The sequence below is a fragment of the Chiloscyllium plagiosum genome, chromosome 22 (assembly GCF_004010195.1).
Source record: "Chiloscyllium plagiosum isolate BGI_BamShark_2017 chromosome 22, ASM401019v2, whole genome shotgun sequence".
In the NCBI taxonomy this organism is placed as follows: Eukaryota; Metazoa; Chordata; class Chondrichthyes; order Orectolobiformes; family Hemiscylliidae; genus Chiloscyllium; species Chiloscyllium plagiosum.
The window spans coordinates 36,154,983-36,180,081 of record NC_057731.1 but is presented as its reverse complement, the minus strand read 5'-3'; the positions used below and the strand labels follow the sequence as shown (position 1 = coordinate 36,180,081).

At 39.2% G+C, this 25,099-nt stretch overlaps 1 protein-coding gene across 2 annotated transcripts in view; it reads right to left on the bottom strand.

Annotated features, from left to right (window-relative positions):
• The window catches only part of vwa2 (von Willebrand factor A domain containing 2), a 68,807-nt gene that overhangs the window by 8,609 nt on the left and 35,099 nt on the right, over nucleotides 1–25,099 (bottom strand). For both annotated transcript variants that reach the window (XM_043712796.1, XM_043712798.1), the window contains exons 8-12: nucleotides 19,848–19,980; nucleotides 15,779–15,834; nucleotides 13,099–13,206; nucleotides 9,916–10,494; nucleotides 5,232–5,783 (exon numbers count right to left, since the gene is read on the bottom strand). In XM_043712796.1, coding sequence (XP_043568731.1) covers nucleotides 5,232–5,783; nucleotides 9,916–10,494; nucleotides 13,099–13,206; nucleotides 15,779–15,834; nucleotides 19,848–19,980 — 1,428 coding nt within the window. The remainder of the gene's footprint in view (nucleotides 1–5,231; nucleotides 5,784–9,915; nucleotides 10,495–13,098; nucleotides 13,207–15,778; nucleotides 15,835–19,847; nucleotides 19,981–25,099) is intronic.

Sequence of the window (25,099 nt, the reverse complement as noted above, 5' to 3'; positions counted from 1 at the left end):
ATTACTTTCCATCTAGACACACTTTGCCACATAACTTCACACTAAAGTAATTCTTTGGCTCACTGGTCATATTCCAGAATCTGGAATACAGGTTTTGGGATGCAATGCTGCTACAGAGGCTCCCAGTGAGTGGGAATTGGAGCTCAAGCCTCAATTCCAGGTTGACATTATTGGAATACTCAGATTTGGTGGGTGTAGGTAGTGTTCTTTCGAATTATAGATGATGGAAACCTACAAACCTTTCCACACCCAGTGAGTGGATTAGCCCCATTTACAGCTGCAGACATCGTGTTCACGTCTCAATCTATCAGATTTAATCACATTATGAATTGTGTGGAAGATTTTGCTTCATGTTGCAGGCATCCAAACCTTCCAGCTCAACAGCCATTATCTTACCTTTTACACAAGTCAATTTACACAACCTGCCTGAAGCATTTTGACAGTGTCTCCCTTCCATGAAATTGTGCCCAATTATGAAGATAGTGCGGGGCGGGGGAGATAGGAAGTTTGTGATGCATCTTAGATTGACTGAATCAAGGCATTTATTGTAGGATTTGTCCTGTATGAAAGATTCTGTTTCATCCCATTCGAACACTGACTTCTTTTTACCTCAGAAATGAACCCTATTACTGATATGATCTGACTTAGACAGTTTTGTTATTAACTATAACATGATCTGACAGTTTCTTTATTATCTACAGCGTAATATTACAAACATGATTTTTCAATGGACATGGGGACAATAAGATAGAAAAGAGGTGCACCATGCTGTCACAATCACATTGCAATCTCCCCATCACCACCTCACATGTCTCAGATGATATGCAACAGAGTGTGTGTCGGACTCAATAAAAACCAAAAGAACTGGGGATGCTGTAAATTAGAAACCAAATCACAAATTGATGGAAAAGCTCAGCAGGTCTGGAAGCATCTGTGGAAAGAAATCAGAGTTAACGTTTTGGTTCTGAGGAAGGGTTACTGCACCTGAAACGTTAATTAAGACTTCTCTCCACGGCTGCTGCCAGACGTGCTGGGCCTTTCAAGCAATTTGTGTTTTTGTTTGTGAGTGCGTCTGACTCCATGGATAATCTATGCTAGTGCTGCATAAATCAGAAGATACATGTGTCGAAAGACATTCCATCTGAATTTTGGTTTGTGGACCAAGTGTTGGGCTCAGGCAAGTGGTATTATCCTGAGGTCAGTGATAGCCCAGGATTTGAAGGAATGTGAGTGTGTGCATATGCTGAGGAAGCCTGTCCTCTTACAAATGTTGTAAAGTTTTTTAAGCAGTCAGTATGCTGTCTAGATGTCTAAACTGTAGTTTATCTTAGCAGAATTCCACTCTCATTCATAATGGGACTCCCCAGTGGAAGCTGTAGAATTTATTTCCCAAGTTCAGATGACACTTGGCTCAAAGGACGTTTCCATGCAGATCTTAGATGGCCAGTGTTGCCTTTGTTTTCAATTTCAACTATCAAATGCTATCTAAATGCATGAGTTGGCAGGTGAAAATAAACCTCAAACTTCCCATGCCTAGCCAAATCAAGAAAGACATGCATTTATGTAGAACCTTTCCTGCTTGGTGGATTATATAAAGCATTTTACAATCAATTGAGCACTTTTCATACTGAAGCAATGCTGTCAATTATCAAAAACGTAACATGCTCAATTAAAATATCTCTTGATGAGACCTTAATCTAAGTTCTGATAAGAACTCTTTTAATGAAAATAAGCTATCAAAGCTCATCTTTGAAAGAAATCATTGTATACTTTATTCACATGGGACCTCCAGACTAAAGTGAGACAAAATGAATAAACAATAAACAGTCTTAAAAGGGCAGGTTTCACAGCTTAGTTTTTCAAACACTTTTTTTTTTAGACAGGATTTCTTAATCAAGCTTGACATTCTAATTGATCAAAGCTAAAAAGTAAATTACAGTTGATCCCAGGAAAGTTTTCATGGTAATTTCCAATAGATGTAGAGAAGAGAAACAGATCTTGATTATTTTTTTCTCTGTGAGATGCAGTGCTTTGAAATGATTAGTTTAATTATCCTTAGAACACATGAAAGGTAGCAGGTCAATGTGAGAATGCAATGGAACTGACTGGTACTCTCTTTATTCAACAATGTATTTTAGCAGAACTTTAATCAAATTTCACAAGTTTCCATCTGTACTAACTTACATAATTACACTGCACCTATTGTTTTCTATATTTGTGTTTACAGTATATTAATTAACATACTTGCAATCTCTTTTGTTAGCATTGCGGCTGGTTTATATTTACTTACCTGAAACTTAATATATTAAAGAATACTCTTTAATATGATAAATTGAAAATGCAAGATAAGTGTGTTTATATTAGCTGATGTTATAATGTGGTGGAGTGGAATTGTCTCACCCTTTCCTAATCACTTTTTAAAATATATTTATTTAGACTCTGTCCAAAGGTGGCACGAAGCCAAGTTAACGTTAGGTGGAACTTTTCATAGAGTGCAGTTAATGTCTCAAGTAAGTGCTCAGTGTGTGTGTGGACTTATTGCAAATATTCAAAAGGGAGCTGGCATGCACAGTTAAATGTTAAAAGAAAGTGGACCGGGGATGATGAATGTGAGAGGTTGCTAATCTCCTGGAGTGAACTTAGTCCACTTTGCAGGTCAGAAAGGAACATCCTGTTTCTTTTCCCAAAATTGAGTAGAGTTCTTCCCTTTGATTTTTTTTTTAGCTTACCCCAGGAAACTGCACAGATACAGGGTGAGGAAGGTGGAATTTGAAATATTATATGCAAGTTATTCCATGCTGAGATGAACCTTCCTTATCCGTTCCCAAATGTTCATTTGTAATGAGCGTCACAAAAAAAGTGATTTGTATTGAAATAAATCAAACTTGTTCCTGTTTTAGAAAGCCCAAATATATGATCCAGTTTCCAATCTTGAAAATAAATGCCAGACTGGACCTCTGTAGTCTTATCATTTCAAGCTGTTGTATTTTCAATGGAGTAAATAATATTATTTGCTTTGAGGATATCTAGCCTTCACCCCTTCTCACTAACCCATCTCTTTTACATTTATTCAGATTATAATTACTGAATCATGACATCCAGCAGCTCTTTATGGCCTGTAACATGATACGTTCACAACAATAACTCATTTATTTAATGCCTTTTGTGACAAGAAACATCCATGGTGCTATACTGTTAAACAAAAATTGACAAATTGAAAACTTGGTTAGACTTGGTAAGTTTAAAGAAGGTGGTGAAGCCTCAGACTGTAATTTCAGAACTTTGAGCCTGGATAGCTAAAAGAATATGGGGGGATGAAGGGAATACATGACAGTTCAAATTTGTGAAAACTCAGAGCTCTTGGAAAGTTGTGGAGCTGGAGACAGTTACAGAAGCTTATAGTTTTCATAGATGGCATTACTGAAGATACATGAAGCCCTCAGTACTTAAGCAAAACCAGAAATTGCTGGAGAAACTCAGCAGGTCTGGCAGCATCTCTGGATAGAAAGCAGAGTTAATGTTTTAATCTGGTGATTTTTCTGAAGGTTCTGAAGCTTCTCCAGCAATTTCTCCAGCTGTTTTTGTTTCAGATCTCTGGCATCTGTAATTCTTTTTTTTTCTTGGTAATTATTACTGATTAGTGATGCAGTTGAGCATGTTGACTTAACTTATTGCATGATTTTTGTCTGCACCATTTACTAACTATGGCTCATCTGTGTCTATTTCCCATTCCCCAATTTGTCTCTTTGTTCAGCAAGATGGATCTCTGTTACAACATCTTCATCTGCTACTCTCTCTCTTTGTGCTTGCTTTTGATTGTGCACTGATGTGGTTTTAGGGGAAATGGTCTATGGAATTTATATGTTTGTCTTGATGACAAATTCTCTCTTTTCAATGTTGACATTTAGGTGGCTGTGTGTCTCTGATTTCTTTAGCTTTGAGTTTCTTAAAGCCTAATATTATCCTATCCACTGAGGATTTCTGTATTTTCTGACACCATTACAAGGCAATAGGCCCAAAGTGCCACGGGGCTAGGCAGACTGCAAGTGCCCAACACTTAAAAATGAAAAAGTATGTAAGGAGAGAAAGGTTGGCACTGAGGAAGGATATGCAGATGACAGTGACACAAAAATGCTGGCAGTAAATGGATAATAAAAACAGATAAGTTGAAAAAAAATCAGATAATTTTTTGAAGTTAAATTAAAATTAAGTGTCCTACCTTGAGTAACAGAAGTATAAAAGCATAAAAACAAAAATTGAAAAGTACGGAGAAAAAAATGAAAAAAATTCTTTCAAACTTCAATTTTTTTTAAAACTGTTTTTAGTCTGAGAGAGTTACCATTCTGCTTATAAAGCCACAAATAAGGCAAAGAATGACTCATTTGTTTTATTATTTCCAACTACACACTCAAAGACCTGTTTACTCAATACACTTGTAGTTTCCTGCAAACTACAGGTTAAAACTTACACTCCTAATGAAAATCACCTCCAAGCTGTCTATTCCAATGGTTTCCTGTAAAGTATATTCACTACTGTGAATTCTCTTCCATTCTCCAACTGAAGCCATTGAGGTTTTACAGGAGATTGTTGCCATGGGTGTCAGGTGAACTCCAATACTTCCTTCACTGACCATTATTCATTCATACACTGCAGTAAAGTCAGCAATTTAACTGATTGGGTGGGGGAAAGGCATCAAAACCTAACCTAATACTCTGTCAATATTTTGTCCAACTATGAATATTTGCAAAAAGAATTATTGGATTGTGACCCAATATTTCACTCCTTTAACTGCAGATACCATGAGGTTAATTGTAACAGTAACATAAAAAGGTAAAGTCACCATAATTCCAGAGGATTTCATTAAAGAGAGATGACGGGTGCCAGAAGGTCACCATACCTTAGGCAAGGGATGAAGTTAAGAAAAAAGATGGTAACCTCATCCAGTGCTGGAATTGAACCCATTCTGTTATTGTCATTCTGCATTGCAAACCAGCCATCCAACCAACTGAGCTGAGCTTCCCACCTGTACCACTATATCATTTCCATTCACAGTAAGACCAAGTTGAGAATTTTCTGCAACTATTCACCGTCACAGGTTGGACTCACTTTATTTTAAATTAAACCTGTCACTTGTCAGTTCTGAATCAGATAAAGAATAATAATCATTAATTTGATATGTGGAGCAAGGAAAAATACATTCCAAATGCTTTCAAAAGGATTCGCGCAATTACCTTCACACAATCTGTGGACAATAGTATCTTCAAAATATTTCAAATCTTCATAGGACGGTACCATTATCATGTGAGACGCAGAACCAGCGATCTTTCCCAATGATTCCTTCTGTGCATCACCGATTCCTACAGTGAAGACTGTGATACCATTACTCCTCAGGGTCTGGGCAGGTACGGCAGCATCATCTGTACTCGCCCCATCTGTCAGCACGACAGCCACTTTGTTCACACCAGGTCGTGCTCCTTGTCGGATGCTCAAGACATCATCATAAATGTGAAGGAGAACACTGCCAGTGGAGGCAGTTCCACCCAGGTAAGGGGCCAGGCTAATTGCCTTCTGGAGATTTGTACCTGAATCAGAAGCATCGAGGCCAAATATTGTCCTAGATCTGCTGCCATAAATTACAAGGCCAACTTGGGTAATGTCACGATTAATCTCAAACTGTGTGATGACGCTCTTCACATAATCTTTCACCTTATCAAAATTGTCCTTTCCAACTCCAGCAGATGCATCCAAAGCAAAGACCAGATCTAGAGGCTGGGATAAGCATCCTGCACAGTGGAGAGAAATAAATACAGAATTAGAAATTCCTCTAAGGTATTGGTTTCCAATGACGTTCCCATTCCAAAGGGAAAAGGAAACAAGATGGAAGTGAATGCATTGGAGAGAATTCTCATCAGTTTCTGCTTGTATGGATTTGGACAGCAACAACAATAGCTTTTCGACAATATCTTTCATCTAAAAAAAACCTATCTCACAGCACTTTCCACTCAGGCAGAAGGAAAGCAAACATCAAGCCAGAAAACAGAAAGATAAGGAGATCTAACTTCCTTTGACAAAATGATGGATTTCAAAAAGGATTTTAAAAAGAGAGGGAGCACTTAGGGAATAAATTTCAGACAGCTTGACGCCAATATCTCAAGGTGGAAAGAAAGTAGAAAGCACAGAATGTCAGAGGAATTAAAGATTCATGGCAGAGATAAAATGAGGTGAAATCTTAAAGTATTTCCAAGGATAGGTATAATCAATCTAGATAGAGGTATGGGTGAGATGATAAATGTGAGAGTTTTCAACAAGTTATGGCTATGAATAGTATTGGCTAGGGAGATACACTGGAGGAGTAAAATTTGGAAATATTGATGGCATATACCAACGTTGCAGTTTTTAAACGACAGAAGTGAGGCCAATGCTGAGAAGGTGAAGGTTTCTGTCATGGCATCTGGAAATAAGCTCAGGTCAGACAGGAATCCAAGACTGCAAACTAACTGTTTCAGATGGTATCAAGGGAAAGGAGAAGAACTAGTGGCAATGAAGTGAGGTCTTAAGATGATGTCTTTCCTATTCCATTGCTGCGCTGGAGGAAGCTGTGATTTAACCAAAGTTGGATACAGACTCAATGTTTAATCAGTTCCAAAGTGTTTGAAGGATTAAGAGATCCATTTGAGGGCTGAGTGCAGCCAATGGTTGATGTCACCAAGATAAAGAAAAGGACAGAGGTGGCAAGAGTTTGTGCACAGACATAGAAGACCCATTGTAAGTCTTATGCTTTAAAGAGCTTTTTTTGATGAAACCCAAAGAGCTTCTGCCTATCCTGTCAAGCAGGGAGTTATGGGAGTGTAAAGAGACGTCCTTTTGCTGGATATGAATGAGTAAAATTCAGGTTAATATTTAATTTAATCATTTAATCATTGAAAAGTAGATGATAATGGCAAATGTAGAACAAGGAACAAACATGCACAAATACTGCTGAAGCTGAGAAGTTAGGACACACACCACACTGAAACAGATCCTTTTATAGTGGCGTTGGTCAGGGCTATTTTGATGCTATGAGGAGGTCAAAAAACAAACTGGAGGACTCAGGCAGCAAGTTAGGGGAATGCTGGGAGCCAATGACATGTAAAAGGGCCTCAGTGTGTAAAAAAACTGTTGGAGATTAATCGGTTTTCAACATTAGTAGAAGGGTCAAGGATGAGTTTTTTTAGAAGGGTTTGAAGGGTAAGTTTAGTCCTCAGCCCAATTGTAAAAACAAATTGGTTCTTTCTTCAGGATGTTTGTAATATTATCGCTGGACTGTTCGATTTGGAGTTTGCAACAAAAACAGTGAAGTGCATTCCTGGCATTTTCCAACAATGTGGGTGCGACAAAGCATTGGATGTTTTGTCTGACAGAAAGCATATTTTGCCTGATAGAGACAAGGTGAGATACCAATCAAAAAATGTTCATTATGCAGAGTTTGAGAGATTCCTAAAGTTTTGATGAGAATTGCAATTTTGAAAATCCTCATTTTTTATTTTCAATAAATGGTGTGTTAGCCTATTTAATGTGAAATAGAAAAGAGTTATCTCTGTGGTGTTAAATAAAAGCTATGACTTATCATGTTTCCCTTAAGTCCTGTCTTATTAGCCCTGCATCTTGTATAACTCCCTGCTAGACAGGATAGATGGAAGCCTGGCTCTTTGGGTTTCATCAAAAAAAGCTCTTTATAGCACCCAGATATACAGAGGGAACTTGACTATCCGAATACCAATTATCTGAAAATCAGATTATCCGAAGGAGATCTCGAGGTCTTGATGGAAACATTACATCAAAGACATGTTTCCACCAGTGATGTGTCTTTTGTTTACAGTAATTAAACAGACACTGTCTCCAAATGACTGTCTGCCCGCCCTCTCTCTCTCTCTCCCCACACTTGCCCTGGAGTTATACAAAGGGGTGTACCCTAACCCCACTCCTTTTCCCCAGATACTCTCTCCACCTTTGTCCTGTACAGAGCAAAGGTAGAACCTGTCAAAAAGTTGCAGTAAAAAGTTGTGCGTGTGGCTGTGTGTGCGTGTGTGTGTGGCTGCGTGCGTGCGTGTGTGTGTGTGTGCTATTTGGAGACTTACCCCACAAAGAAAACTGCAGCAGTATGGTTGTTGGTGTCCAATCCAGCTACTCCAGAGAGGGGCGAGTGTCTATGGAGTTTGGGGAGCGGGCGGAGGGGGTGCCGGATAGGGTTGGGGTGGGGGCTGTTGCATGAGGTCGGGAGCAGGGGTGCGGTGTTGCACGGGGTTGGGGCGGGGGTACTGGGGGATCGGGGGGCTGCCGTCTCCTTCAGCAGGGTGTAGACTTTAACATTTCTGAGCCCCAGAGGAAAGGCATCTACTCGATTAACCGAATAATTGATTATCTGAACGAAATAGTGCCCGCCTATCACATTTGGATAATCAAGGTTCCCCTATAGTTAGTAAATTTTCATTTGGAGCACATCTGTTGACCGAAGCAAACGGAATGCGAAGTTTCCAGTGCTGTACTACAAACTTACCATATTATGCAGAGAGTTTGACCTGAAGCAAATCAATCTGGAGAGTGAATAAGTTGAAGCTGAATCACCCCTTCAAAATGAGAAAAATTTGTTTTAATATTTAGTTATAATAGTCTAATAGGAATAGTCTAGGTGCTGTACATGGTTCAAAATGTGCTATGATTTTGTATTCAGTTCAGGTAGTTCAACTGAATTATCTGTAGAATAGCCTTTTCTCTTTCCAGACTAAATAGCTTTTGTGTATCGAGTGCAGTTGCAGCAATATGAAACCAAGTGAACCCAGCTAATGACTTACATGGGGCTCGAATTTTTTAAACCCATTTCTCTAGTTGAATCATTTGAATATGGCCCAGTAATTCATTTGAATTTGAAATATTTTGTCTAATTAGTATTTTGGATTGATTTGTACTGAGCCTCTGAGGTGAAAGGTTTCTAATCTGCCATGTTACCAAGTTTTTAAGTCTTGCCGCAACAAGTTAATTTAATTCTATAATCTTTTTTAAATTACCAAAAGTTAGTTTGTAACCTCTTAATTTTGACTTTGAGTGTATATTCCTAATACAAAAGTTATTGCTGTTGTCCATCCATCAGTGCATGCTGAGTTGTGCTGTTGGACAATTAATTGACAAAATGTACTTGATTCATCCTTTCCTCCTCTGTCGACCTGTGTCATTACTTGGGTTAATTCACTCAAACACCTGGATTGTTCCAGCAAAATTTGAGGACAGGAGTGTTTTTGTTATTACATTGGCTCATCACCTTTGAGCATAAATTCTATGTTTTACAGTGGTGACACAGTACTATCCTGTGCCTATTCCAAATTGCTCGCTTTTTTAAATCCTCAAATATAATTTTCAGCATTAATTTCAGAATTTGCCTTTAAAAACCTGACAATGGGAGATAGCACTGGATTAATTCACACCTTGGGGTTGGGGGCGAGAGGGTGTTGGGGCTGGTGTTGGGGGCAAAGGTCGTGTTGCACGGGAACGGGGGGGAGCCATTTTGTGGGCGGGCTCATGCACTGTGTCCTGCTGCAGTCTCCTGAACGGGGAACAGACTTTAAAAGCTCCAAGCCCCAGAGAAAACGCATTTGATCAATTAACCCAATAATCGATTATCCAAACGAAATATTGCCCGCCCATCAAGTTCGGATAATCAAGGTTCCCCTGTACACCGGGTCTTCTGCATCTGTGCACAAACTCTTACCTCCAATATAAGGTACTTTCACCTAATAACTTCGAGGAGCTAGGTAACTTACCATGTGGGACTGCATTTTCATACAGAGTTCATAGCACACTATATCTGTGCATCCATGTTCTATCACACTGTTATCTGAGGAAAAGGTAAAAGTGAAAAACAAGTTATGAAAGTGTACATGCCTTGATTATCAACGCTGCAGATTTTCTTGTTCAGTTCAGGAATCTTATTCAAGAGGCTCCGTGGATTTGAATATGTGATAGTACGCTGTGGATCTCCTGTAATTCCAACCAGTTCGGATTGACGGCTCTGGCTGCCAATAGCAAGAAGGAAGACCTTTCGATCACTCGCATTTTTGGCTGACTCAACAACTGAATCTTCTGCTTTCGAGTCAGTTAGCAGAACTAAAACACGGGGATGATCTTTCTGAACTTTTGCAAGTGCTGAGCTAGTTTTGAATCCAAATTGGGTCAGGTAATGCAGAGCTTTGCCAGTCTTTGTGCTGCCCCCTTTAAAACGTATTGAATCGATCATTTTAACAACATCTGATACATCACTGTGCTGACCCACTGGCAACTCCATCTGGACACCATCACTGAATTGTGCCACTCCAACATTGACTTGACCATCTACAGTCAGTACAGTTTGGAGAAATCGCTTCACAAATGATTTATGCTGAAGAAATCCTTCTTCTGTCACTTTGGAAGAGCCATCGATAAGTAATAAAAGATCCGCATTGCAGTCCAGACCTTGCTGTGGAGCTGTTAAAATAAACAAAACATTTCAAATACATTAACATGAAATTATCTTATGAACAAACCTTTAAATCATTCCAGTAACACCGTAGACACTTTCAGACAGTTGCAGAATGATGCCAATAGAGCAATAGAATAGGTCGGGCTGGATTACCATACAGAGAGCTAGCATAGACCTGATGGATTGGAAGGCCTTCTGTATATTGCATCCATGAATTGTCCAACAACAAATTGCCATGCTTATCAGGTGGTACTCCAGAATAGCTTCAGAATATTATATTCTATGATGGTTGTATATGGTTAAAGTGAAATTGTAACAATGTTGCATATATCTCCAATTTAATCTTTCCATAACAGGACATTCTAATATTCATCAAATTCTGCAGTAGTTAGAGTAGGATTGTGAAAGATTTCTTCAGGGTCCTGCATGAAAATTGCTGAGGTTAAACACCACATTATTGACTACACTGCAGTCTTATGCATTACGCTGTAATATTTAGCCTGTGTAATCGTACAGAATATTTTGAGAATAGAAGTGTGCATTTTTTTTATTCAAAAGAATCAGTAAGGAAAGGATTGATAGCTAAATAGGCAAAACATCATAACTTTACATTTTTTCCTAAATCCTTAGTGTGATTGCTTTCAAACCAACAAAACTCCTATGACTGTTTAAAATAATGGTATCAGACCAAACGTTGAAAAGCAATCAGACGGCAGACATACAGGCACAGTGCAGTTAGATAATGGCTGATAAGCAGATAAGACAATCAGATGCAGTTAGTAAGTCTGTATTCTCATTTATAATCGGTAAATACAAATGATAAAACATCAAGCTTGTTTGCAAAGAAGAATATCGTATTTAATGGATAAAGATCAGACCTGGCTAAGGATTTTGCTAAACTATAAAGGAAACTAGTTGGTCTAGTGACAGTCAATAGTGCACAGTCTATTACTAAACTGAAAAATACAATAGGGGCAGTTTTCTGCCATCATCCGCTGGCACTGCATGATGAAAATTCAGGTATGAACAACACAAAATAGAAATCAGAAAATAATCCCTCATGGACATTTCCTGCTAATACTATGCTAAATCTTTTGCTGTACTAATGATAATCTCATGACCAGCTCCTCTCTATGTTAACTATAGTCGGTAATGCAGCAGCTTAGTAGAACACTGGTAATGGCGATGAGCTGTACCACTGCTCCTGATAAAAGAATCCATCTTACGTTTAGGATAATTGGGCTGGATTTTCAAGGAGTGACAATCTCACACATGTTGCCATTCTGTTCCTTTTGTTCCACATTTCTGACAAGAGATTCTGACTAGGGCTCTTTCAGAAATGTGGAGCCATATTTTCACTCTGACAGATCCCTCATAGCATACAACAGTCAGAAAATGTAAACTATGGCACCAGTCAAATGCTGTGTTCTGAAATTTTAAGATTCAGGAGTTTCCTCATTGTCACTGAAAAACAAAATCCTGGAACTCCCTCCCTAAAGGCATTGTAGATCTTCCTACATCTAATGGACTGCAGTGACTCACCAAGGCAGTTCATCACCTTCTCAAGGTTAATTAGGAATAGTCAATCAATGTTGGCCCAGTCAGCAACACCCACATCCCATGAATAAAAAAAAGTGAATAATCTACTGAACTTTGTATTACATCTGCAATCACTTTCGCTACTAGTCAAAGACAAATATTGATTGAGGAGAAAGTGAGGTCTGCAGATGCTGGAGATCAGAGCTGAAAATGTGTTGCTGGAAAAGCGCAGCAGGTCAGGCAGCATCCAAGGAACAGGAGAATCGACGTTTCGGGCATAAGCCCTTCTTCAGGAATGATATATTGATTTGATTGCCAATTGCACTGCAACAATATAGACCTTACAAGCCTGGCATCATTCCAGGACTAAGAGGACAGGCACCTATCCTTCTCTGAGGTGGATATAGTGATAGTAACAAAGTCAGCAAGGTAAACCTCATGGGGCTGTTAATCTGGTCAAGTCAGGAACCCCTGGCTGACAGATAAGAACAGGAGTGTCAGACATCCTAGAGAAAGCAAGGTCTGCAGATGCTGGAGATCAGAGTCGAGAGTGTGGTGCTGGAAAAGCACAGTAAGTCAGGCAGCATCCGAGGAGCAGCAGTCACCATTCCTGATGAAAGGCTCTGGCCCAAAACGTCGATTCTCCTGCTCCTCGGATGCTGCCTGACCTGCTGCCCTTTTCCAGCAACACACTATCAGACATCCAGTTCAGTCTCAGAAATGCTTACATTCTATTGCAGTTTAATGATTCTCACTGAATACAATTACAGTAATTCCAATGTACTATTCTCAATTTATCAACTTCAGTTCATAAAACTTGTCCAAAGTATAGGCTCCAGGTAGCAAACTATGTATGCAACTAACAGCATTCAGCCGGTTGTTACACAATGATGAATTGACTGAGCATTTATGTAAAACTGGTGGTGCCAAATTTGTATGCTGCACTAAATATCCACAATGCAGAATGAAGCACAATTTTAAGCAAAAGAAAGAGCAAGTGGACTGCATGAAGACATCTATGCACATATTTAATGAAAGTATCTAAGTAATGAAAAGATCTAAGTATTTACCACAAGTAGCATCTCCTCCAAATGTTGTGGGGCACACACAGTGGTACTTTTCAAAGTCTTCAGCGATACATGTGCCTCCAAATTGACAGGGCTGTGAATCACAGGGATCTATTGAGGATTTTAGGTAAACATTGTTAAGATTTTCACTGTTACTACCCATTACCAACAATAAACAAACATCTCTAAAAGAGCATCTTAGAAATAGTTGATACAGAGCCACAACAACTAACTGTGCAAGCTAGTAAGATTATAAGATATCACAAATAATATGTCCATAGCATAAAAAGTTACATGTACATATTTCTTTATATCCTGCATGAATTGGTGATTACCTTTCAAAATTCTATTAATTCAACATTGGTGTCTACAGTTTGGAAGTTTGCAAAAGTAACCCTCCTATTGAAGAAAAGTGGACAGGAGAGGCAAAATAGGGAACTACATGCTCATTAACCTGACATCAATAGTTGGGAAGATACTGGAATCCATTGTAAAGGATGATTTAGAGAATAATTATCTGATCGACAGAAACAATATTTTATGAACGGGAGATCATGTTTGACAAACCTGATAGAGTTGTTTTTTTTAAAAAGGATATTACTGGAGAGCCAATAAGGGAAAGTCAGTGGATGTGGTTTGTTTAGGTTTTTAAAAAGCTTTTGACAAAGTCCCATAAAGGAGTTTAGAAAACAAAATTAAAGTGCATTAGATTGGGGTTAATATACTAACATGGATTCAGAATTGGATAGAAGCAGTGGGTACAAATAAATGGTCTGAAAATGTGTTGCTGGAAAAGCGCAGCAGGTCAGGCAGCATCCAAGGAACAGGAGAATCGACGTTTCGGGCATAAGCCCTTCTTCAGGTTTCCTGAAGAAGGGCTTATGCCTGAAACGTCGATTCCTCTGTTCCTTGGATGCTGCCTGACCTGCTGCGCTTTTCCAGCAACACATTTTCAGCTCTGATCTCCAGCATCTGCAGCCCTCACTTTCTCCTCGTACAAATAAATGGGACATTCTCACGTTGTCAGGCTGTGGCTGGTTGGGTACTTCGAAGCTAAGTGACAAGACCCCAGTTTTTTTACAGTCTATTTACTTAGGATTTGGATATAGGGACCAATTGTAGTGTTCCCAAGTTTGCAGATGATATAAAGCTCAGTGGAAATGGGAATTGTGTGGAGGATAAAAAAGGCTTCAGGTGGATTTAATCAGGCTTATAACTGGGCAAGAGCATAGCAGATGGAATAAAAAATGGATTAGTGTAAATCTGATGTTAACAAACTGGATGTTTAATAGCTTTCAACATGGCATGCAACCTCTCAGGAGCTTTTTAACGTTCGTATGTTTGATGAAGCTAAATTGTTCCATTTGCATCCATGAAAATGGTTATTTAAATATGCTACGAGACTAGCTCATAACTTGCTATCTTACAAAGTATTGTTATTTTATTTGATAACTTCACTGAAATGAAATATCCCTGATTTGGAGATGCCGGTGTTGGACTAAGGTATACAAAGTTAAAAATGACACAACACCAGGTTATAGTCCAATAGGTTTTAATTGGAAGCGCTAGCTTTTGGAGCGACGCTCCTTCATCAGGTGGTTGTGATGAAGGAGCAGCGCTCTGAAAGCTCGTGCTTCCAATTAAACCTGTGTGATTTTTAACATAATTGGGGAAAATGCATAGCAAATGGAATCAGGTGTGAATTAGTGTGACATTATCTACTTTGATTGCCTTGATTCACCTCATCAAATGCATCACATACACTTCACTGGGTTGAATTCCATTTGTCATGTCTGCCTGCTTGACCAGTCCATCGATATTTTCCTGCAGTCTATGGCAATCCTCCTCACTATCAGCTACACTGTCAAATATCATTTTGTCTGTAAATTTATTGATTTTGGCTCTATATTTTATCCAAATTGATAATATATACCACAAAAAATGGGGAATCTAGTACTGAACGCTGCAAAACTGCAGGAAACACCCTTCTAGTTACAAAAACACCCATCAACAATCATTATTTCCTCCACTCACACCATTTATACTAGCTTTTGATCTTTCTGATTGTAAATTCTGTGCCTTTGTGCTTCCCTTCACTTCACCTGTACATGGAGCACTGCTCTGAAAGCCTTTGATCTCAAATAGACCATTTGGACTATAACCTGGTGCCATGTGACTTCTGACTTTGTCCACCCCAGTCCAACACTGGCACCTCCACATCATTATTTCCTGCCACTGAGCTAATTTTGTATCCAGCTTCTTATACTACCCTGGATCCCTTGGGCTTTTTTAAAAAAAATCAATCTGCCTTGTGGGACCATGCTGAATAATCTATTATGTCAATAATGATCACTTAATCAGTCTACGTAGAAAATGAGTTCTTTTCTGAGCTTCTTCTCAAATTGCATTTTAAGATTGCATTTTTAATACTAATTAGATGCTTTAAAAGCCACACCATTTACAAACAGGCATATTTTGAAATGGAATAACAGCCTGGACCTTATAAAAACAGCTGCTTGTTGGCAATGCCACAGGTGATTTAGTAGTAATTTATATAAATACTTATCAGAATCATCAGTTAATATCACAATTACATCAATAAAAGGGAACTGCTTAAAATGAACAACAAAATGGGCTCTATAACCAGAATAATGTTGGGAATTTGTATTTCAGCAATACATACCTGGGCAAGTTGTTCTGTAGCATCGGGCAAGGTGTGTTTTATAAACTCTCTTCCAACTGAAAAGAAATATGATTTCTGGAAGTAATTAATTTATTTTCATGCACAGAACATATGATATTATGAAATAATATCTAATCTTATATCTTTATAAATAATATCCTTATATTACAAATACAAGTGTACAAAAAACTTTTCTGATTCAGTATGTGGATGTACCAACTAGAGAAGATGCAAAACTTGATCTACTCTTGGGAAATAAGGGAGGACAGGTGACTGAAGTGTCAGTGGGGGAGCACTTTGGGGCTAGCAACCATAATTCTATTAGTTTTAAAATAGTGATGGAAAAGGATAGACCACAGCTAACATTTGAAGTTCTAAATTGGAGGAATGCTAATTTTGACAGTATTAGACAAGAAATCTCAAAAGCTGATTGGGTGCAGATGTTCGCAGGTAAAGGGACAGCTGGAAAAGGGGAAGCCTTCAAAAATGAGATAACGAGTGTACAGAGTCAGTATATTTCTGTTCGGGTGAAAGTAAAGGCCGGTAGGTATAGGGAATGCTGGATGACGAGAGAAATTGAGGTTTTGGTTAAGAAAGAGAAGAAAGCATATGTCAGGAGCGATCAAGTGAATCCTTAGAAGAGTATAAAGGCAGTAGGAGTATACTTAAGAGGGAAATCAGGAGGGCAAAAAGGGAACATGAGATAGTGTTGACAAATAATGCTAAGGAGAATCCAAGGGGTTTTTACAAATATACTAAGGACAAAAGGGTAACTAGGGAGACAATAGGGCCCCTCAAAGTTCAGTAAGGCAGCCTGTGTGCAGAGCCGCAGGAGATGGGGGAAATACTAAACGAGTATTTTGCATTAGTGTTTATTGTGGAGAAGGACATGGAAGATATAGAATGTGGGGAAATAGATGCTGACATCTTGAAAAATGATCATATTACAGAAGAGGGAGTGCTGGATGTCTTGAAATGCATAAAGGTGGATAAATCCCCAGGACCTGATCAGGGGTACCCGAGAACTCTGTGAGAAGCTAGGGAAGTGATTGCTGGGCCCCTTGCTGAGATATTTGTTTCATCGATAGTCACAGTGAGGTGCCAGAAGACTGGGGGTTGGCTAATGTGGCGCCACTATTTAAGAAAGGTGGTAAGGACAAGCCAGGGAACTACACACGAGTGAGCCTGACGTCAGTGGTGGGCAAGTTGTTGGAGGAATCCTGAGGGCCATGACTTACATGCATTTGGAAAGGCAAGGACTGATTAGGGATAGTCAGTGTAGCTTTATGAATGGGAAATCATGTCTCACAAACTTGATTGAGTTTTTTGAAGAAGTAACAAAGAGGATTGAGGAGGGCAGAGTGGTGGACGAGATCTATATGTACTTCAGTGTGGCGTTTGACAAGGTTCCCCATGGGAGATTGGTTAGCAAGATTAGATCTCATGGAAAACAGGGAGAACTAGCCATTTGGATATAGAACTGGCTCGAAGGTGGAAGACAGAGGGTGGTGGTAGATGGTTGTTTTTCAGATTGGAGGCCTGTGGCCAGTGGTGTGCCACAAAAATCGGAACTGGGTCCTCTACTTTTTGTCATTTATATAAATGATTTGGATATGAACTTGGGAGGTATAGTTAATAAGTTTACAGACGACACCAAAATTGGAGGTGTGGTGGACAGCGAAGAAGGTTACTTCAGATTACATCGGGATCTTGATCAGATGTGCCAGTGAGGCTAAGGAATGATAGATGGAGTTTAATTTAGATAAATGTGAGGTGCTGCATTTTGGGAAAGCAAATCTTAGCAGGACTTATACACTTAATGGTAAGGTCCTAGGGAGTGTTGCTGAACAAAGAGAACTTGGAGTCCAGGTTCATAGTTCCTTGAAAGTAGAGTCATGGGTAGATAGGATGGTGAAGAAAGCGTTTGGTATGCTTTCCTTTATTGGTCAGATCATTGAGTACAGGAGTTGGGCGGTCATGTTGCAGCTGTACAGGAGTTAGTTAGGCCACTTTTGGAATATTGCAAGCAATTCTGGTCTCCTTCCTATCAAAAGAATGTTATGAAACTTGAAAGGGTTCAGAAAGGATTTACAAGAATGTTGCCAAGGTTTGAGGATTTGAGCTATAGGGAGAGGCTGAACAGACTGGAGCTGTTTTCCCTGGAATGTTGAAGGCTCAGGGGTGACCTTATAGAGATTTATAAAATCATGAGGGACATGGATAGGATAAATAAATGAAGTCTTTTTCCTGGGGTGGGGAAGTCCAGAATTAGAGGGCATAGGTTTAGGGCAAGAGGGGTAGAATATAAAAGGAACATAAGGAGCAACTTTTTCATGCAGAGGGTGGTGTGTGCATGGAATAAGCTGCCAGAGGAAGTGGTGAAGGCTAGTACAATTGCAACATTTAAAAAGGCTTCTGGATGGGTATATGAATAGGAAGAGTTTAGAGGGATATGAGCCAAGTACTGGCAAATGAGACTTGGGATATCTGATCAGCATAGACGAGTTGGACCGAAGGGTCTGTTTCCATTCTGTACATCTCTCTGACTCTATCTAGTAAAAATTAGTTCACCTACTTGATCCTTTACCAAATCCTTTCATGTTGCAGCCTAAAACATTTTATCCCTGTGTTATTCAACAATGTCGGAATGCAGTGCTAACCTGAGAATAGATTAAGATAGGCCAAATAGCCTTCTTTCTCCATAGATACTTGGTGAGCTTTTTTTTTTATTGGCCTTCAGTGTGAGATCTTTTCAAATTCCTTTTGAAAATGCATGTACATTAGATGAACTATTTGAACTTGAACTATAAGTGATCTGGACTTTGCAGTAGTAATGATGGCAAAATGTTCAGTGCTTGCTTTAATTACGCCTCTCAAACTGACAGTGATTTCTGGAATCTGCAGAAGATAAATGGAAATCTGAAAAAGGCTGCCAATGATTCTATGCTTCTCCGCAGGGTACGCTGTAAAAGATCCACACATTACAAACAAATTGAAATCATTAAACGTATGTGAACATGCATTTTGACACCATCAGACTTATTGCAAAATCTGTTGAAGAAGTTAAACATTGTTGGACAAGATGCAACTTGCTTTTTGACTGTGTTCTTAGTTCATAATTTTTACTGAACAGCCTCACCAGCACTAAAATAATCTTATATTTGTGGAATGCCAAATTTCTTCATTATGTTAAAACAACTACAACTAATTCTAAAACAATATGTTTTTATGATATTTTCGCTTCAAACTTAAACCCATGTATATGATCCAAAATTTATTTTCTTTTGTATGAAATTATATTAGAAGCTGTGAATAAATCAGTGCTTTTAACATCCTGGTTTTCCATCTTTAAGAATGCTTGATTGCAATAGCTACTTAGCTACTTAATGGTACCATCGTTGCTGGATGCCAGGAGATCCATTTGACTTAACACCAAAGTCAAACTAACATTGGAAAGGAGAACCCCATATAACAAACAGTTAAATCCTATGAGTATCCTTCTTTGAGGTTAGTCCTTTGCCGCTGACTGCTAAATTCAGGTCAGAGTGTCACTTCTTCAGAAACATTTCCTATTATATTGAGAAGCAGATTTTGTCTTTAAGCAGTCAATGCTAGCTGTCATAATTATCCCACTCTCTTCTAAGTATTCAGTAACTTTATCTTGAATTATTGGATCTAAGAGTTCATCTGCAGCTTAGACTAGCAGGTTAGTCAATAGCTAGTTTACTCTGTTGTCCTTTCACGTTACATTGTTGATTCTCCAAGTCCTGCTCGTATTTGCCTATCTAATTCTGGTTAGAGCTTCTCCAACTCCTCTCCCATGCACTTAACTATTTAGGATGTCTGCCACAAAGATCATCTCAACTTCTGTAAACCAACTTATTTCCTGTAGGTCTCTCTAACAAATGTTCCACGCTCCTCTCACACAGGCTTGACAATGATGATTATTACTGGCCATTTCTTGAACTTCAGCAAGAATAATCTCAGCCTTCAGATCACACTGCAAGCTTCAAAACATTGCAAATTATATTTTCTTGTCATTCTTTCTTTACAGTAAAATGTTACCTACCTGTAATAAGGACACATTGTTGAAAAAGGCCCACCATATCCTTTTGATCCCTTCCAACACATGAAATTTCCTTTAAATTCCTTCACTGTTTCTAGTGATTTACGATGACAGAAGTGGGATTCCAGTTTACATGCTGAAAGCAACCATGTGGCAATGTTTTAATTGTATTTATGCAAGTTAGTGAGTTTTGAGAAGATTTGTAGCTCACATTGAGGTTCTGGATGTAAGTTTGCTCGCTGAGCTGAAAGGTTTGTTTTCAAACATTTCCTCACCATACTAGGTAACATCATCAGTGAGCCTCCACTGAAGCACTGGTGTTAGTGACCCGCTTTCTATTTATGTGTTTAGGTTTGGGTTGGTGATGTCATTTCCTGAGGTAATGTCATTTCCTGTTCTTTTTCTTGGAGGGTGGTAAATGGGGTCCAAGTCAATGTGTTTGTTGATAGAGTTCTAGTTAGAATACCAATTTTCCAGGAATTCTCGTGCACATCTCTATTTGACTTGTCCTAGGATGGATGTGTTGCACCAAAGTGGTGTCCTTCCTCATCTGTATATAAGGATACAAGTGAGAGTGGGTCATGTCTTTTTGTGGCTAGTCAATGTTCATGTATCCTGGTGGCTAGTTTTCTGCTGGTTTGTCCAATGTAGTGTCTGTTACAGTTCTTGCAAGGTATTTTGTAAGTGACGTTCATTTTGCTCATTGTCTATATAGGGTCTTTCAAGTTCATTAGGTGGTGTTTTAGTGTGTTGGTGGATTTGTGAGCTACCATGATGCCAAGAGGCCTGAGTAGTCTGGCAGTCATTTGTGAGATGTCTTTGATGTTGGGGAGAGTGGCTAGGGTTTCTGGACGCGTTTTGTCTGCTTGTTTGGGTTTGTTGCTGAGAAATCGGCAGACTGTGTTCATTGGGTACCCATTTTGTTTGAATACTCTGTATAAGTGATCTTCCTCTGCTCTTCATAGTTCCTCTATGCTACAGTGTGTGGTGGCTCATTGAAATAATGTTCTAATGCAGCTTCATTTGTGGGTATTGGGATGATTGCTTCTGTACTTCAGTATTTGGTCCATATGTGTTGTTTTACTGTAGATGCTAGTTTGAAATTCCCCAGAAAAAGACATTGCCCACTCTCATTAGTATCATTACATACAGATGAGGAAGGATTCTTCTTCGACTTGGACAACACATCCATCCTAGGACAATCAAAACAGAGACATGCACGAGAATTCCTAGAAACATGGCATTCCAACTGGAACTCTATCAACAAACACATTGGCTTGGACTCCATCTACCACTCTCTGAGAAAAAGAACAGGAAATGACATCACCACAGGAAGTGGCATCACCAACCCAAGGAAACCTAAACACATAAATAGAAAGCGGGCCATACCACCAGTATGTCACCGGAGGTTCACTGATGATGTTACCTAGTATGGTGATGAAACGTCTGAAAATGAACTTGCCAGCTCAGCGAGCAAAATTACATCCATTTATTCAAATGCCCAAAATTTCTTGTTCTTCTTACAAGGACATGCATACTTTAAAAAATGGGGAAGACGCTTTGTTGAAAAACACACCCAGGTCTTAACGTGTTTTGAGATTTGTAGCTCAGGTTGAGGTTCTCGATGTAGGTTTGCTCGCTGAGCTTGAAGACTCATTTCCAGACATTTCATCACCCTAATAGGTAACATCTTCAGTGGGCCTCTGGACGAAGCACTGCTGATAATTGCTGATAATTCCTGATTTCTATTTATATGCTTGGGTTTCTTTGGGTTGGTGATGTCATTTCCTGTGGTGATGTCAGTTCCTTTTTCTCAGGGGGTGGTAACTGGAACTCTATCAACAAACAAAATCGAGTTAGACCCCATCTACCACCCCCTGAGAAAAAGAACAGGAAATGACATCACCAACCCAAAGAACCCAAACATATAAAGCAGGAATTATCAGCAGTGCTTCACCCAGAGGCCTACTGAAGGTGTTACCTAGTAGATTGATGAAATGTCTGGAAGTGAACCTTCCAGCTCAGCGAGTAAACCTACATCTACACACCCAGGTTTTCCTTTTATTTTACTTAGTCCACCTGGTCCAAATTGGCATCCATTCAAATATCGTAGTTGGCATTGTTAATTGTGTAAAATTATGTTTAATTATGCACATTTGTTGGTTATTAACATAGAATTCAGTCATGTTCCTAAAAATAAGCATATACTAATATTGCAGTTGTTGGGGTGGGAGGGGTTTACTTGTAACTGTAAATAAATAGACAAATGTACAACGTGATTAACTGCTCTATCCTTCACCAACTGGCTTTCCAAAATAGTCCAGGTATGATATTATTTTCCAAAATAGCACTAGGAATAATCGAAGAGTTATTTAGACATGAATTTATATTTGAAAAGAATGTCACCTAGAGTGAGCATCTGATATTTTTTGAAAGGTTTAAAATACATAATAGAATTATTCTCAATTATAGTGTCTCATGGGCAGGGGATGGTTGAAATGATCAAACACCTGCCCAATGGCAGCAGAGAGAAGTCTAAACCTTTTTCATGGTTCATTTCGTTAATTTGATCAATCAGCAACAAGTCTTCAATGGGAGTTGTTAGGTTGTATGTTAATTGAAATAAATTAGAAATCCAACAGCTGCTTAGCAGGTTCAATCCACAGTTAAAGGGACTGGAAGGAGACAATCCTGGGGATAAACAACTGAGCAGATGGCAGTGGTGGAAAGATTATGGTATTACACAGAATTATATTTGTGCTCCTCCTGGTCCCACAAAGTTAGCAACAATTGGAGGCTTGCTCATTTGCAGAGCTCCACTCACTGCAAGCTGAAAATTACACCTAGGCCCTAAAATGATTTATATGGTTGTAAATAATCTATCAATCATTTGTATCAAGAGACTGAATGTTTATTGTTAAATTTGCTAATGATATAAAGACATGTTTGAAGAGGACATAAGGAGTTTGTAAAGGGATAAGGATGGGTTATGTGAGTGAGCAAAAATTGGCAAATGGAGAATAATATGGGCAAATGTGAACTTGTCTGCTTTGACAGGAAGCAAAGAAAAGCCACATATTAAGTGGAGAGAAACTGCAGAATTCTGAGCTGCAGAGAGATCTGAATGCCTTGGTAGATGAAGTTAGTGTGCAGGCACAGCAAGTGATTGGAAAAGGAAGTGAAATGGTGTTATTTATTTCAAGGGGAATGGAATATATAAGTAGATAAGCTTTTCCACAGTTGTGTAGAATGTTGGGTGAGGCCACATCTGGAGTATTGTGCGCAGGGTTGGTCTCCTTATTAAAGGAAGGAAGACAGCTTATTAGAAGCAGTTTGGAGAAGATTTACCTAACTAGTGTCTAGGATGGGATGGGTTATTTTCTGAAGAAAGGTTGGTCAGGCTAGGTGGGTATCCATTGGCGTCTAGAAGAACGAGAGGTGATCTCACAAATACATACAAGATCCGGGACCAGGACAAGGACTTACAATTTAAAAATAAGGGGTCTTTCACCTATGACAGGAATGAGGAGCATTCTTGTCTCTTGGATGGTTGAGAATCTTTGGAGCTCTCTTCTCCAAAGAGAAAACAGATTTGGAAGCAGGATCCATGAATACTTCTAACATGGAAGTAGATTGATTCTTGGAGGTTTGCGGATAAAGGGACAGCTGAAAAATGGGAAGCCTTTGAAAATGTGATAATACGAGTTTTGTTCTTGTTAGGGTGAAGGGCAAGGCTGGTAGGTGTAGGGGGTGCTGTATAACTAAATAAATTTAGGTTTTCATCAAGAATAAGATGGAAGCATATGTCAGAAGTAGACAGCAGATATCAAGTGAATTCCTAGAAGAGGGTAAAGGCAGTAAGAGGCAAATCAGGGGGGCAAAAAGGAGATATTAGATAGTTTTGGCAACTAGCGTTAAGGAGAATCCAAAGAGATTCTATGAGCACTTTGCATCAGTGTTTACTGTGGAGAAGGATATAGAAGATAAAGAACACGGAAATAAATAGTGACATCTTGAAAAATATCCATACTACAGAGGTGGTGTTGCTGGATGTCTTAAAATGCATAAAGGTGGATAAATCCCAAGGACCTGATTAAGTGTTCCCGAGAACAATGTGGGAAGCTAGGGAACTGTTTGCTGAGGCCCTTCCTGAGATAATTATATCATCAATAGCCATAGGCAAGGTGCTGGAAGACTGGAGATGGCTAACATGGTGCCACTATTCAAGAATGGTGGTAAGGAAAAGCCAGGGAACTATAGACTGGTGAGCCTGACATCGGTGGTGGGCAAGTTGTTGGAGGGAATCCTGAGGGACAGGATTTATTGGTATTTGGAAAGGCAAGGACTGATTAGGGATAAACATGGCTTTGTGCATGGAAAATTGTGTCTTACTAACTTGATTGAGTTTTTCAAAGAAGTGATAAAGAGGATTGATGAGGGCAGAGTAGTTGATGTGATCTATATGGACATGTAAGGCATTTGACAAGGTTCCTTATTGTCGAATAGTTGGCAAAGTTAGATCACATGGTATACAGGGTTTACAAGCCATTTGGATACAGAACTGGCTCGAAGATAGAAGACAGAGGGTGGTGGTGGAGGGTTGCTTTTCAGACTGGAGGTCAGTGACCAGCAGTATGCCACAAGGTCCTGGGTCCACTGCTTTTCATCATTTACAGTAAATAAGTGATTTGGATATGAACATAGGAAGTAATGTTAGTAAGTTTGCAAATGACATCAAAACTGGAGGTATACTAAAGAGCAAAGAAGGTTACTTCAGAGTACAATGGGATCTTGATCAGATGGGCCAATGGGCCAAGAAGTGGCAGATATGGTTTAATTTAGATAAATGTGAGGTGCTGCATTTTGGAAAAGCAAGTCAGGGCAGGACTTATACACGTAATGTTATGGTCCTAGGAAGTGTTGCTGAACAAAGAGACACTTGAGAGTGCAGGTTCATAGTTCCTTGAAAGTAGAATTGCAGGGAGATAGGATAGTGAAGAAAGTGTTTGGTGTGCTTTCCTTTATTGGTCAGAGCATTGAGTACAGGAGTTGTGAGTCATGTTGCGGCTGTACAGGACATTGGCTCAGCCACTTTTGGAATATTGTGTGCAATTCTGGTCTCGTTCCTATAGAAAGGATGTTGTGAAACTTGAACGGGTTCAGAAAAGATTTACAAGAATGTTGCCAGGGTGGGAAGGCTTGAGCTCTTGGGAAGGCTAAATAGGCTGGGGCTGTTTTCCCTGGAGCTTCGGAGG